A 13,928-nucleotide genomic window follows, 5' to 3' on the forward strand; every position below is an offset into this window, starting at 1 on the left:
TATGGAAGGGAACGGCGCTGCGAAAGATGTGTAGTCTATCGCCGAGCAGTAAAGCTCACGGCATAACACTTGAAACACACACTACACCTAAACTCTCACCAAGAGCTGCGCACGGCGGAAAGTTGAGCATGTTGTTAGGTCATAACTGTACGAACAGCGCAAGAAACGGGCACTAGTGATGAAGAACACACAGGCGGCAGTGACTTTCAAAGTCGTTAAACGACAGCGCAGTGAGCGTGCTCCCCCTGAATAGCATTTCTTTCTTGCGCCGTTCGTGCATTTATTCTCACAAAAAAAAAATTTTGCAATTTAGTTATGTGGACTTTCATCTGTAACTTTCTTCATCAACTTCTTTTTTTCGACTTCGGGACAGTAACAACGTCTACGTGCAGAAGGTCGTTGTTACATACGGCAGTGTGGATCGTCGCCGCGGAAAGAAGGTGGATGCTTCGAAGATGCTCATTCACAAGGACTACCACATGACAAAGCACGTGAACGACATCGCCCTCCTTGAGGTACAGTAAATCTTTCCTCATACCAGCTCCACCCACTGTTTTAATGCGGATCGATCCATGGGACGTAAGATGGTGTTTCAGGTGACTTTAACCGTTTTGTACGAAAAAGAAACTATGGAGACGCCTAAGCAGTTCTTATGACTCGTGAGTGCCAGAACATTAACTTCCGCTGAGTGCAGTACCTGAAGCGCGCTAAATGTCAGACAATGCGGGAGGCAGATGCAGAGACTGCGGAGCGAGTACAAAACGCTATTGCTTGGCGATCCTGGTGCTTGTTGATTTCGCCAGCGCATGTTGCTTCATCAAAACCGCAAATCGTCTTAACCTGGAATTTATTTTCTCGCCACAACTTTACAGACTGTATTCAAAGTGGCGTTAGGAATTTATATGTCTCTTTTTTTTGTTCGTAATTTGCCAACATTAGGCTCTATATTTCCTGAAACGTACTATATAGAGTGTTTGGCTCCATTAGAACGCAATTCATTACATTTTCGCCGATAAAGACCTATGCAGGCGCACAATATCTATGGCTTAACAATGACTCGGTGCAAGATGGATGGATGGATGGGTTGGTGGATGGATGGATGGATGGATGGATGGATGGATGGATGGATGGATGGATGGATGGATGGATGGATGGATGGATGGATGGATGGATGGATGGATGGACGGACGGAGGGACGGACGGACGGATGGACGGATGGATGGATGGATGGATGGATGGATGGATGGATGGATGGATGGATGGATGGATGGATGGATGGATGGATGGAGGATGGATGGATGGATGGGGCTGTACCCTTTTGATAGAAGGCCGGCTCACGCCACCTAGCTGTAACTCATAATAAAGTACTAACTCTATGTAGTGAAAGACAAAAGTTCACTCCTCCATTTATTTTAGTCACGAATCAGATGACCTCATGATGGCTGTTTCTGCCTGCTTGAAGTCTACTTTGCCTTCACAGTCCCTAAACCCCCGTGCTTTGAAAACCTCAGAGTGGAGACGCCACCTACATTTCCTATTAGCGTGTTTATTATTATTTTTTTTTTGCTCTCCAAGCGCCTCTTGCTGCAAGAGTGATGCCTTAGGTACTGCAAAAGAGTGATTTACCAAACGAATACAGCATTTTAGATCGGAGCTGTGTATGGCTAGGAGGTGGGAAAATGTGGCCGTCCGTGGTGCGCAGAAACTACTCTGGCGCAACTCACCTTTTCGCAGGAGGCAGTAGTGAGGGAAGAGAGACGACTGGATTTAAAGGTGACGTAGCTCTCGCATACATCAACACGGGTAACTTGGGACTGCGCATTGGAGGAAGAGGGCGAACGTGCGAAGGCTGTGCGAGTTCAACAGCGATATCAAATCAGAAAAGAGGGGCGCGCGAACGGCTGCGCCAGTACTGAACGTCATTGTTCTCTTTCGCATCCGAGTGCGCGCTGCAGTGTCTCTTCGACTTATAAATGGGTAAGCCACGCGTACTCCCGAAGATGAGGCAGCTCAGAAAGACATTAAGATCAACTGTTGGAATTAGGATCAAGAGCAAGACGAAAGGACAGGGAGGTTAACCAGTTCTGAGACCGGCTGGCTACCCTGTACTGGGGAAGAGGGTATAGGGAATAAAAGATGATAGAAAAGAGATATCACAAAAAAGAAGCAGACGAAAAGGAAAAAAAGCACAAGAGTATGACGAACGACAATGCTTAAAGTCTGTTTCAATGTCCAGTTGTTCGCAAAAAAACTCAACAACGCTGTCAAGGCATTCTGTGCTGTGGACGGTCTCGACCAGTGTCCTAAGACCATTTCCTCTGACAATGGGTGATTGTGAAGTCTGTCAAAGACTTTTTGGAAGTTCTCATCTTGGCGCACTGAAGTGAGGACACTCACAGAGAAGATTCATTATTGTTGCCTCGCATCTAAACCAGTGATAAACACAGGGGCTGCACGTTTCAGCTTTCCTTGTAAACCATCTGCTCGGAGTGCTTGAGCTGTGATTTTTCCCTTCAGTGGCGCCCCCTTAAAAATCACTTTTCACCGCGCGTTGTATTGTATTTGAGTGGTTGGAGGACCAGGTTTTCTTAACGGAAAGAAAATGCGCTTTGTATCGTTACCTTACTGTGTAGTTGCGAGAAAGAAAACAAGGCAGCGAGAGTAGCCAGATGTATTTGCAGTTGAGTGGCCAATGCGGAGGAAATGAAACAAGCGATTGAAAAAAAAGGAAAATGAAAAAAAGAGAGAAACAGGCGGCTAAAATACACAAATAACAGATAGAACGCGGCAAGTTCGAAGATCAGTACACTCCCCGAAGCATGAGCATGCGCATGTTATTGATTGCAGTCCTGAATAATTGTTACTTTGTCTTTTGCAGGTAAAATACCCATTCCAGTTTAGCAAAGAAGTCACGCCTATCTGCCTCCCAATGGTTCCCGCGCCGCTTGTCAACAAAGATGCCGTCGTAGCTGGATGGGGATCTCTTTACTACGGTAAGATTCACTTGGCACAAAAAAGTGCTTAGCATAGGCAGTGTCGTAACGAAACCTGAGGGTACCGAAACTGTTTCGAAGAGGCGCTCCCGTAAAAGTTTTACGCTACAGGTGAAGGCAAACATTTAACTAATGTATACAGGTTACAGTGCTCGCTTTATGCTGAGATGTTAGTGCCATGAATAGAACGAATGTAGAGGTGTGGGCGAATACTACACATCCGTTGCCACAGAGGGAAGCTATTGCGCCTGCGATCGCAGAGGCCGGGCTTTTGCGAAGGATCATGACTTGTTTGGGGTATACGTCCGCCAGCAGATGACGTCGCAGCTCCGTGGATCGGTGTCGCGTTTATTTACACAAGAGCATCATGTACATTCGCCAGCAATATCAGAGCGATCAATGAATTCGCGTTTAATCAATAGTTACTTGTGATGTACCGTAGCACTATTCCTTTAGTTGTTAAAGGTACAAAACGCCAAAGTTAACAGTCCATCACGAAGTAACAGGAATGTTAACGGCCCATTCACTTTTGCAGTTAACAGTCCAATGTGGCGGCAGCGAAACCCATCCTTAAAATAGTGTACAGTTGATAATTCGAAACATTGCATATATGGCCTGTCTCGAGCTCTTGAAAAGCTTCCAGCGCCTGCAGGCACCAAAAACAAAGTCTTTGAGATACAATAATTGTTAGTTTGCCTCAGACGCTTGAATTTGAGCGCCAAATGTTCCTGCAGTTATCTGCAAAAAAGGAGGACTTCATTAACGAATGTTACCTCGCCAAAGCTTAAACTCCGTAACCGTAGCGTTCGTTCTCGACAAACGTTACATGAGAGCCTTGCCAATGCGACCTGCTGTAAAGGTAGTTCACATATACAAATTACGCAAAATGATTACGTTACTCACAAGGTTTATGAACTAACACGCTAATTTACGTTACTCACACGACCCTACTCGTAAATTATAGGTATACACTTATATAAGCAGATGCCACGCATATACTAACAGTTTTATTTGGTTTAGACAACCCGTTTGGAATAGTTCAAAGAGACAGTACATATATGCTGGTCTTTGTTAGTGCCAACTACTGACGCTCAAGAAAGAGTATGTGTTTTTTTTCGGGGGGGGGGGGGGCGAGTGTGAGTGTGCAGGGGTTTGCCTGAGTCGGCGGGCGTGTGTGGCTGCGTTGCTGCTTGGGTTGGCTCTGTTTATAAATCTTCGTAAATAATATGTTCACTGAGTGCAATCCATGTGTTCTAATTATTTCTGTTTGCTTGCACGAACTGTAACAGACCTCAATGACCTCATGTAATTTGATGTCGAGGAAGTGAAGCGTTCCCAGCTACCTACAGCAAGTAAATTCTTTAATATAGCCACCCACTTTTTTTTGTCACAGGTGGACAAGGCGTAGACTTCCTCCGTCACACAACGGTCTCCATTTACCCTGACGTGATATGCTCTTTCATATTTTGGAGGCTCGACTACGCGGGAGCCCGCCAATGCTGTGCCAACAATATCGGCAAGGGCGCATGCAAAGTGAGCAACTTTACTTATGAATTCTCTACACACAGCCCAAGCCTCCACCATGGGCATGCGCACAAACCACCATCATGATCACTGGGCGTTCAACCAAATTGTGTGAAGGCCGTTGGAATGTAGCCTGCCTCTCCCATCATCAAAATTACGCCAACTGATTTGAATGGTTACTGAGTACCGACGTCTTTCTCTCACTAATTATTTCTAGCGTGAATTTACGGGGCCATCAGCTCGAGATATTATGAGTACTCTCCTACAGCCGGCTACGGCTTCGCATCCCTCAGGTTATAATGCAAAATTACCTCCGGGAATGAAACGGCTGGGTAGCTTCTGGAGTTTAACGACTTAAAGAGGCTCAGCCGATGAGAGACGCCTTAGTGAAGATCTGCGGATGATTTCGGCCACCTAGAATTCTCTAACGTGCACTCAAGTCACACAGTACACGCGCATCTAAATATACAAAACTTTCTTCTCGAACATAACTCATCCTTTATAACCTTGTAGAAGCTTCTACTGATCTAGCAACCAGTTCTCCGGCATCACGATCTAGTCAGCTCGATTTTGACCACCATATTGCTAGTACCATTTTGTAGAATGCCTAAAAACAACTCAGCCACGCTGTGTATTGCGCTAGTGGCTATATGTTGGAAAATCTATCGTTACACACCTGACAAATTTAGAAGCTCCACGTGCGGATTCATTGACCAAGTCATGCGTTCATTCGTGAGGCTGTAGATCCACAAATCCCTTTAGTCATACGCACGTGCACCCAATCATACAGCCACCTGTGTATAAACAATACCCGTGATGTACAATATCCCGTCCATGCGTAAGCTGTCCCGAATACCTCTTTACAGGCTAGTTAATGTGCTAGTTGACGCGCTCACAGGCTATTGAGCCTTGCGTCTTCATTCCAACGCAGCCAATGATTGGCGGAGTAGTGTTGTCGTACTCTGGGCCAGGCACATACCCAACGCAGGGGATTGGCCGAGTAGAGGGTGAATTTTCATAATACTTTCTCGAAGTAATGGTCTCGGAGTAGTAGACAAGGTCGCTCTGAACTGCGGTTTCTTCTTCTCCATTTCAATAACTACCTTTAACTATAGCAAGAGATAGATATGAAGGTTATAGGACAGGGAGAAGGTGCCTCGGGCAGGTTGGTAGACGGTGTGATAGGTGTAACTCTCTTTTAAAAGCGGAGCTGCTTAAGGTTGAGGTTAATGCCTGCGAAGCGTAACGTTGCTCCTAGCGGATATGTGCCACATAATTGGGCAAGCCCTAGCACACTAAAGATGAAGAAGCTGTCTAAACCAAGCCTAGCGGGTATGTCCCAAGCAGCTCCTGGGAGTATGTGCCGCAGGAATCGAGAAATCTCCACTACTCACCTCCGGTCCACCAAAAAAAATGAAGAAGCTGCCTATAACTAGCCTAGCGGCTATGTGCCACGGAAATTCAGCAAGCCACAGTGCTCACCTCCGGTTCACTAAATGTTACGACTTTGAAACTTGAAGCAGCTTCACCGAATCAACGCCGCGAAGATCTGGTTAAACAGTGCAGACAGTGGCAAAACTACTATGGCACGATGTCAAGCAATGAAACAGCAATATGATGCCACCAGCTTCAGTGTTTCAACCAGTCTTGGCGAAGTCAAGTCGGTGAAGCTGCTTCAAATTTTTCAAAGGCACCCTGCCATCCGCGGCCATTAAACTTTCAAAACACACATGGCCGCACCGAAATAAAATTTGTTATCCTTATTATCCAGGGTGACTCTGGCGGCCCACTGATGATTCGCAAGTGGCACAGGCCGCTTCCAGCAAGTTGGCATCGTCTCGTACGGGCGTGGTACTTGCGGCGGAGTCTTCAACCCGCAGGTGTACACACGAGTGGACGGTTACAGAGACTGGTTGACTCGGGGAGTTTCTTCAAGCGCCGGCTACATGCCCCTCGACAGGCCAAAGGCGTACATGCCCGAAAGCCGTCCTCTCTATATCGCATGACGATACTTCGAGGCGGTAACACTGGCCATACGCCGGACGGTGGGTCTGCTCAAATAAACAATCACTTCAGTGACTTTGCATTTTCGAGAGGTCTTCACTGCGCTTGCGGTCCTCACCGTGTATGGTGTTTCTGAAAGGAGGATGTCAACGCTGTTTTGTTACACGCTGCATGCGTGTAACAAAACAGCGTTGACATCCTCCTTTCAGGAGGATGTAATATCACAGGTAGGAGTACCGTGGGATGTCATGGAGCGAGAGGTTGGCACCATGTTATTTTACGAGACTAACTACGAGTTAGCCTACACTTTTCTTCGGTTGACCGACTGCTACATAACTTGCTTGATAAGGGGATTGAAGGAGAGTATTTCCTCAATTTTTATGTAGGTGTTCCAGGACGTCCCCTTCGGTTTGTTGGACAATCAGCAGGTGTCCTGCATAGAGACGGACGGTCAGACGTGCGCGTCCGCCTTAGACCGATCCTTGGTATTATTACATATTACTTTACGGGAGTCAGGATGATAGAGAGATAGCAAACGAAATTTATTTACTCGCAAGTATTATCGAAGAATCGTAGTTTGGCCACTAGTCCCAGGCGCCTGCCTGCCACGTCGACCCTGCCGATCGAACAGAGTTGACTTCCTGGCCCCTGCTTTACAGACATACCACCCAGTGCACTGGCGTGGCATGGGCTCTGTCTGGTGCGTCTTCTATTTGTTGATAGTACCGTGGGATGTCATGGAGCGAGAGGTTGGCACCATGTTATTTTACGAGACTAACTACGAGTTAGCCTACACTTTTCTTCGGTTGACCGACTGCTACATAACTTTTTATAAGGGGATTGAAGGAGAGTATTTCCTCAATTTTTATGTAGGTGTTCCAGGACGTCCCCTTGGGTTTGTTGGACAATCAGCAGGTGTCCTGCATAGAGAGCAGCTCGCGCAGTATACGGTCGAGCCATGGCGTCGGCTGCTTCGTTCCCAGCTAAGCATTCGTGTATTGGTACCCAAAAGATATCGTGTGTTGTCTGGCTTTGCCCCTCGATTGGTCATGAGCTGCAGCGTTCTTATCGTGACCTTGCCACTGTTGCCTCTATACGGACATGTTGCGAATACGAAAAAAATCACGCCATATCCACGAAGTGAATGATGATTGAGGAGCTGGTTCGGAGATAATCGGGTAAACCGTGAATGCTCCATACAATTCCTCTACTTTCATATAAAGACGTTACACGTTTTTATAGTAGCGATTGTGGTCAGGTTGTTGTCGAACCACAAGCGGTCGCAGACCTTGCAGCTGTGGCCGAACGTGTGCTCGAGGAAATCGAGGAAATGTGGTTTTCCCTGCGTTAATGTCATCATCAAGGCACTCGAAGAACAAGAGGAAGAAGAATTTTCTTTCCCGCGAGCGTGCGCATGCTACAGTTGGCTATGCTATTATGTGTTTTGCCTGCGTTAATATCATCATCAAGGCGCTCGAAGAAGAAGAGGAAGAAGACTTCTCTTTCGCGCGAGCTGCGCCTGTAGCGGTCGCCTATGGAACTAAGGTTACACTTACGACGCGGGACATTGCTCCAGCTTAAGAACCTGGAGAGCCAGCTCCTAAAAACTGCTTGACCTGGCCAAGCCCATACCTTCACAGACAGTTTCAGCAATGGCGGCCTCTTCGGCTTCAAGCACGACGCACAGTCATGGGCCCGCTTATCGTGAACGCGGGAGTGCGTGCCGCACGGTTCTATGAGCGCCGCCTACCAGCACCAACGTGAGACACTGCACATGCACAGTGCAGGCGGGACTATCTGGCCATCGTGCACACCATGTCTTCTGAGCTCGCCTTTGTGGACGGCGCTATCCCATGAAACGATGAGCGGGATAGTAAAATTACACCGCGTCTAACACACTGCGCATGTGCAGAGCATTGCGTTGGTATAGATAGGCGTATTGGTAGGTGTCGCACCGTACCGCACGCGCTCCCATATTCTTGCTCAGAGTGCTCACGACTGTACAGATTATAGGCAACGTTGGTTACATTGATTCTTGAGTACATCACAGGTGCCGCCTTTGCCTTGTGGTTCTGGTAGCCTGCCAAATAAAAACGCTCGTGTACATGGATGTGTCAGGACAATTGGCGATGGCATCATCGACTGTCTACCGCAGAGAAATAAAGATGCGAATAAACCTACACAGGCAGAAAGTAAGCAGGATGAGGTGGAGGTTGCAGTAGGGGGCCTGCGGATCTAGCCTTGCGAGACGCAAGCAGGACGAAAATGCTATGTAAAGAACAGACCGGGACTGGCAATGCTGTGTGCACAGACCAAGGACGCAAGATACCTGCCCAGTGCGAACGTTTTTTTTTTTTTTTTTTGGTCTATAGCATGTACGCATTACCACCACGCCTCTACTGCCACGCACACGTCAGTGCACGCACACGTCAGTGCACGACAGCTACCCTTCACAGCGAAACTTTATACCTCTACCCCTCAACGGTTTCGTCTCCGTGAGCAGAAAAACGCGTAAGCAAAAGTGACGTGGCCTACGTGGTGTAAATAATAAACACCAGGCCCCCAAACTACCAACAGTTGCTAGTGCTCGCGTGCTGCTCTGCTAGCCAACGCGCGCACTCCTTGGGTTTTCACCTCGGACGCTGAGGGAGGACATTGGGAGAAGTGGACAGACGAGCCGACAAACGCGTTCTCTGTAGACGCGTGCACGACGGCAACACCACAACTAAACTTCGACCTCTGGGTGATTTAGGGGCCCTTTAACAATAGAAGGTAAACGACATATCTTTCATCGCAATCAGGCATACAGCATAGAGCTCAGTATTCGTTTCATTAAAGAAACCCGCACAAGAAGCATCAAAACCGCACGATGGATGATAAGGGGCCTGTTAACAATAGGAACACACTCCAATGCATTCCAGGTAAAGATTAGGTTGCAGCTGCTTTGCAATGCATACAAGGGCTTCGAATGACGCAAAACTGCCCTTCCTTCTCGCCCTCTGTTTTACAAGTGCAGCTGCTTTTGTAGTTCCTACTACAAATGCAGTTGCGAAGTGCCCACTATGCCATAATTCTTCCTTTTCCTAATCATAGAAGGGCCCACTACGCGTCCGTAAAGTAACATGCGAACCTACGCTGCTCACTTTGTTGGTGCTTTTGCGGACAATGATGATGAAATATGTCTGAGCGCTTTGTAATGGGTGGGCCTTTAAAACATCCACTCGTTGCGCAATTCACATGTTTTGACACCTAACGCTGTTCTCCTCTTCTGCCACGCAATATTACATGCGTTAAGGAGACTCCTTCTACGACGTGACATTCATATAGCGTTCTTTTTTTTTTCGCAGCAGTTTCAAGAAATGGCGTCGCTCTGTGTTGTCAACAAGCGTAAAGTTGGTGTCGTCATATTAAAGTTCACGCAATATCACCAGCGGCTCTATTCTTGAGAGCCACTCGTGTGGCTGTCAAGAATAGAGGTGCTGCCTTATGAATTTCTACAAACCAATGAACACTCAGTCCCCGTGTGTACTTTGTACATTGTGTGGTTTTAAGACAAGTGTTGATTGTATAATATGCTTACCAAAGCCAGGTAATACAAAAAATGGCGTCACTCTGTGGTAGGACACCTGTTTGCCACGCAGAAGGTCTGAGTTCGATTCTCACTCAAACCGGGGACCTATATTATTTATTTTATTTGCATCGTTCTCAATTTTTCGCTTACGGATAACGCTGATTTTTCGTTGACAACCGACGACGCCGACACCGATACCGACTCTGGAATTGCTGCGAAGCGAGCTCTTCAACGCTATCGCGTTATTGCATGGGTACTCCTGGACAGCGATAAGGATGATCTTTTGCTGTCATTTTTTTTAGAAATGGGGCGGCTGCCCGCATACGTTATATTCCATGCCACCTGGTATACTCTGATGATCGTGTGTGTAAAACAAAATGAGGCCGTCGCCATATTCGAGAAGCGAGCTTTTTTTTTTCTCCTTTAGCAAACAAGAAAACCTAGTCACATTGCCCACAGGAGAATACGAAGATGACACCACTATACCGACGGTTGTGACTATTGCGACGATAAGTGTACGCGACAGGGTGTCACCATGGTAACGTATTGATGCCATTGTTGTGGTGGTCGCTAGGGCCATGGAGTCGCTGTCGTCGTTATGACGTCATCATCGGCATATTGGGCTATCGCTGTGCAACTCTATAAGTGGCACTCGTTATCCTGGCAACATTTTCATCACTGATACGCCATCTATACTGGAGTCAGCAGTAAATGATATGCTCGAGCCATCTATTCACGTCTATGAAAGCGTGAATTAAGCGCCTAAAATGGACGAGCATAATGCTAATACCTGGGCTTTAACGTCCCAGAACCACGATATGATCATGAGGGACGCCGTACCGGATGGCTCCAGAACTTTCGACCATCTGTTGTATGTATGTATGTATGTATGTATGTATGTATGTATGTATGTATGTATGTATGTATGTATGTATGTATGTATGTATGTATGTATGTATGTATGTATGTATGTATGTATGTATGTATGTATGTATTTCAGTAGCTGCCTTAACCAAGTGTGCCACAAACTCGCCCCGGTGGTTACGGTGCTCGACTGCTGACTCGAAAGTCGCGGGATCGAATCCCGGCCATTGCGGCCGCATTTCGAGGGAGAGAAAATTCTTGAGGCCCGTATACTTAGATTTAGGTGCACGTTAAGGAACACCAGATGGTCAAAATTTCCGTAGCTCTCCAGTACTGCGTCCCTCATTATCATATCGTGTTTTTGGGACGTAAAACTCCAAAAATTATTAAATATTACAAGTGTGTAGCACTATCTGAAATTAAGTTTTAAGTATAGATGAATAATTACGCATAACCGAGGCAAAACCTTCTCGTAATTTTACAGTTTCGGAAACGCTGAGCTTTTCTAGCAGAAACCGTGTTCTATCTTAATGTACTTCGTTAACTGGGATCATTCAATGTGACATGCGAGTGGTATTGTTCTCAATGCCGCAGGTGCGAAGAGCGTCTCCGCAGGTGTGGATTGACAATCCTGTGACATAAATAACCCCGGCCAGCGTCCCATCAAATGGACGCCTGAGTTTCCCTATATTCATCGAAGATAACGCAACACACTGATCAGGCAAGTTTCCGTAAGTACATATGCCAATTTCTTATATCACAAGAAAACTCGGAACCTTTTAACTCGTGCTTACATTGAATGCAGCTTTTCTAAATCAAGAAACTGAGAACTATTTGAACGAAATCTTAGAACAATTGGTGTCAGAATACATGCATTTCAGCGCAGATAAGTTCTGGCTCTTTTTTTTTTGGGGGGGGGGGCGGGGGGGTTGGAGCGGGGCTCATTTGGAAAAAGTGTGCTCCGACACGTATACCTTCAGTAAATAAGCTGTATGATAAGGCTAGATTTATTTCGAATCGCTGTAATCGTCCCAATGACATATACTTCCTTGCAAAGCATTAGTTTTTTCATTAAATCGTTGGCTCTTGTTCCTCTAAACTGATAATGAACTATCATCCAAACTCTAATGTGAAGCTTTAAGAAGTGATTTAAGAGCAGTCGCTTTCAATGGCGTTGTCCGGGGGTGATTTGGGGGTTCCAATGCCCCCTGCGCGTCTGAAATGTGTACACTGTATTTGAATATATACACACACGCAGACATAAAATCACAGTTTAGCAAAACGGATTGTGGGGCTAGTGGGCGTGTCATGATCACTAAAAAGAGGCTTTAAGGCTTCGAGGCTTCTGCAATGCTTGAACTTGCTGCCTTGAAGAAGACAAGACCACTGGTCGAAACGTTGACTCCAGCGAGACCCCATGTGCCAAGGATTTTCCACGGATTCACGCTTCCATCTTCCAAATGCTACCTTAATTCAAGCGCACACACACAGCTGTACATAAAGAGGTTCGGACCCCTCCCCCTCCCTCCACCTTCACCTCCGAAGAAAGAATTTTGGCTACGTCCCAGCTTGCTTTGTGCGCCATAGCAACTTCATCATTACTGCGATTTTCGACACCATGCATAAGCTCCGCATTAAAATAGTGCTATTTGTAGACCTTACGTGGCATTTATTTGTCATGATTAGGCAACTTTGGGTGTTTCTAATTAAATGACATCAAGCAAAATCCCAAGCACCGGGTGTTTCTAACTGAAATAGCTGGGTGTTTCTAATTAAATGAAATAAAATTTATTGGTATCCCATAAATCACTAGACCTGTTTTGCACGTTCGCGTATTTTATTTGACGTTTGTAAAATAGACATGCCGTTTAAATTCCGATTGCCTACTTCGAAAACACAAGTGTTTTACGGATCAATGAGATCCAGGATCGCCAGTGTTTTGCGATTAGTCATTTCTCTTGTATGAGCCTTTTCATGTGAGGATGTCGTTGAGAAAATTTATTTCTATAAAAAAATCTAGGTAGCGTTACTTAATGTTAAAATTTACAAACGCAGGGGACTCAAGACTACGGGCAAAAAGTACTAATTCAGCATGACCTGTTGGGGGAAGCTTCTGCAATTGATTTCTACATGTTTTCTTCTTGTAAGTAGCAGCAACAGCTTATGTTTGTTAAACGCGTTCCATATTTGTTACTGAAAATATAGCACCTTGAAATATTTGCATATACCTACTCAGGTACCGGTACATATTTCTCTGTCGATATTAAGATTATACCTGCGCTAACATTTATTAATGAAATGGCATCGCTATTCTTGCACGTTTTGATAAAATGCAGAAATACGTATCGGAAGAAGTGGCGTGAACAGCAGTATGTGCAGGTGTCTGTGCCGTAAATTCGGACTAACACATCACAGCTTAAGTGTAACGCCTAAAAATTCAATTTTAAGCATGATGTCTTTCAATGTTTCGTTTTCCGATGTAAATACGACATCTTGAGTGTTGTTTATGCTCCAAATTGAGAATTCGGCACAAGAAGCAAACGCTAGACAGAACAAGACGCACTGCGGCGCTTCTCGAGAACCGTGCCGAATTCTCGATTTGCGTGCGCATAGCAAGGGCGAAGCTAGCTTCACCGTAAAGCAAGCGTGATTCAGCGGAGCCGCCGGGCTTTAGCAGCGGATGTGGCGAAGGCCCCGCCTACAGCTGTCACTGCGCTTGCGCGCGAGTTCCCCAAGCGCCCGCGAGAGGCGCTCTGCGGAACGCTGGCCGCATGGTGCGGTGTTCAAGGTGGAAGTGGAAGACGGTACGTGTCTAAGAGCTATTGACAAGGACAAGCACTAAAAATGGACTCCGAACGAAGCTGCACAAGTACACTAACCGTGGCGAGAGAGCAAGAAAAGTTCCGACAGAAGCTCTACGCGCGCATTAAACTTATTGTCATCGAGTGATATTAGGACATATAGTAGTTCAG

General features: G+C 46.2%; 1 protein-coding gene across 1 annotated transcript in view; it reads left to right on the top strand.

Annotated features, from left to right (window-relative positions):
* Positions 1-7,508, top strand: part of LOC119403115 (chymotrypsin-2-like) — a 45,131-nt gene extending 37,623 nt beyond the window's left edge. Inside the window, exons 3-6 of the mRNA XM_049418180.1 lie at positions 374-515; positions 2,879-2,993; positions 4,387-4,526; positions 7,395-7,508. Coding sequence (XP_049274137.1) covers positions 374-515; positions 2,879-2,993; positions 4,387-4,526; positions 7,395-7,508 — 511 coding nt within the window. The remainder of the gene's footprint in view (positions 1-373; positions 516-2,878; positions 2,994-4,386; positions 4,527-7,394) is intronic.
* The last annotated feature ends 6,420 nt before the right edge of the window (positions 7,509-13,928 follow it).

This window comes from Rhipicephalus sanguineus, chromosome 8 (genome assembly GCF_013339695.2).
Source record: "Rhipicephalus sanguineus isolate Rsan-2018 chromosome 8, BIME_Rsan_1.4, whole genome shotgun sequence".
In the NCBI taxonomy this organism is placed as follows: Eukaryota; Metazoa; Arthropoda; class Arachnida; order Ixodida; family Ixodidae; genus Rhipicephalus; species Rhipicephalus sanguineus.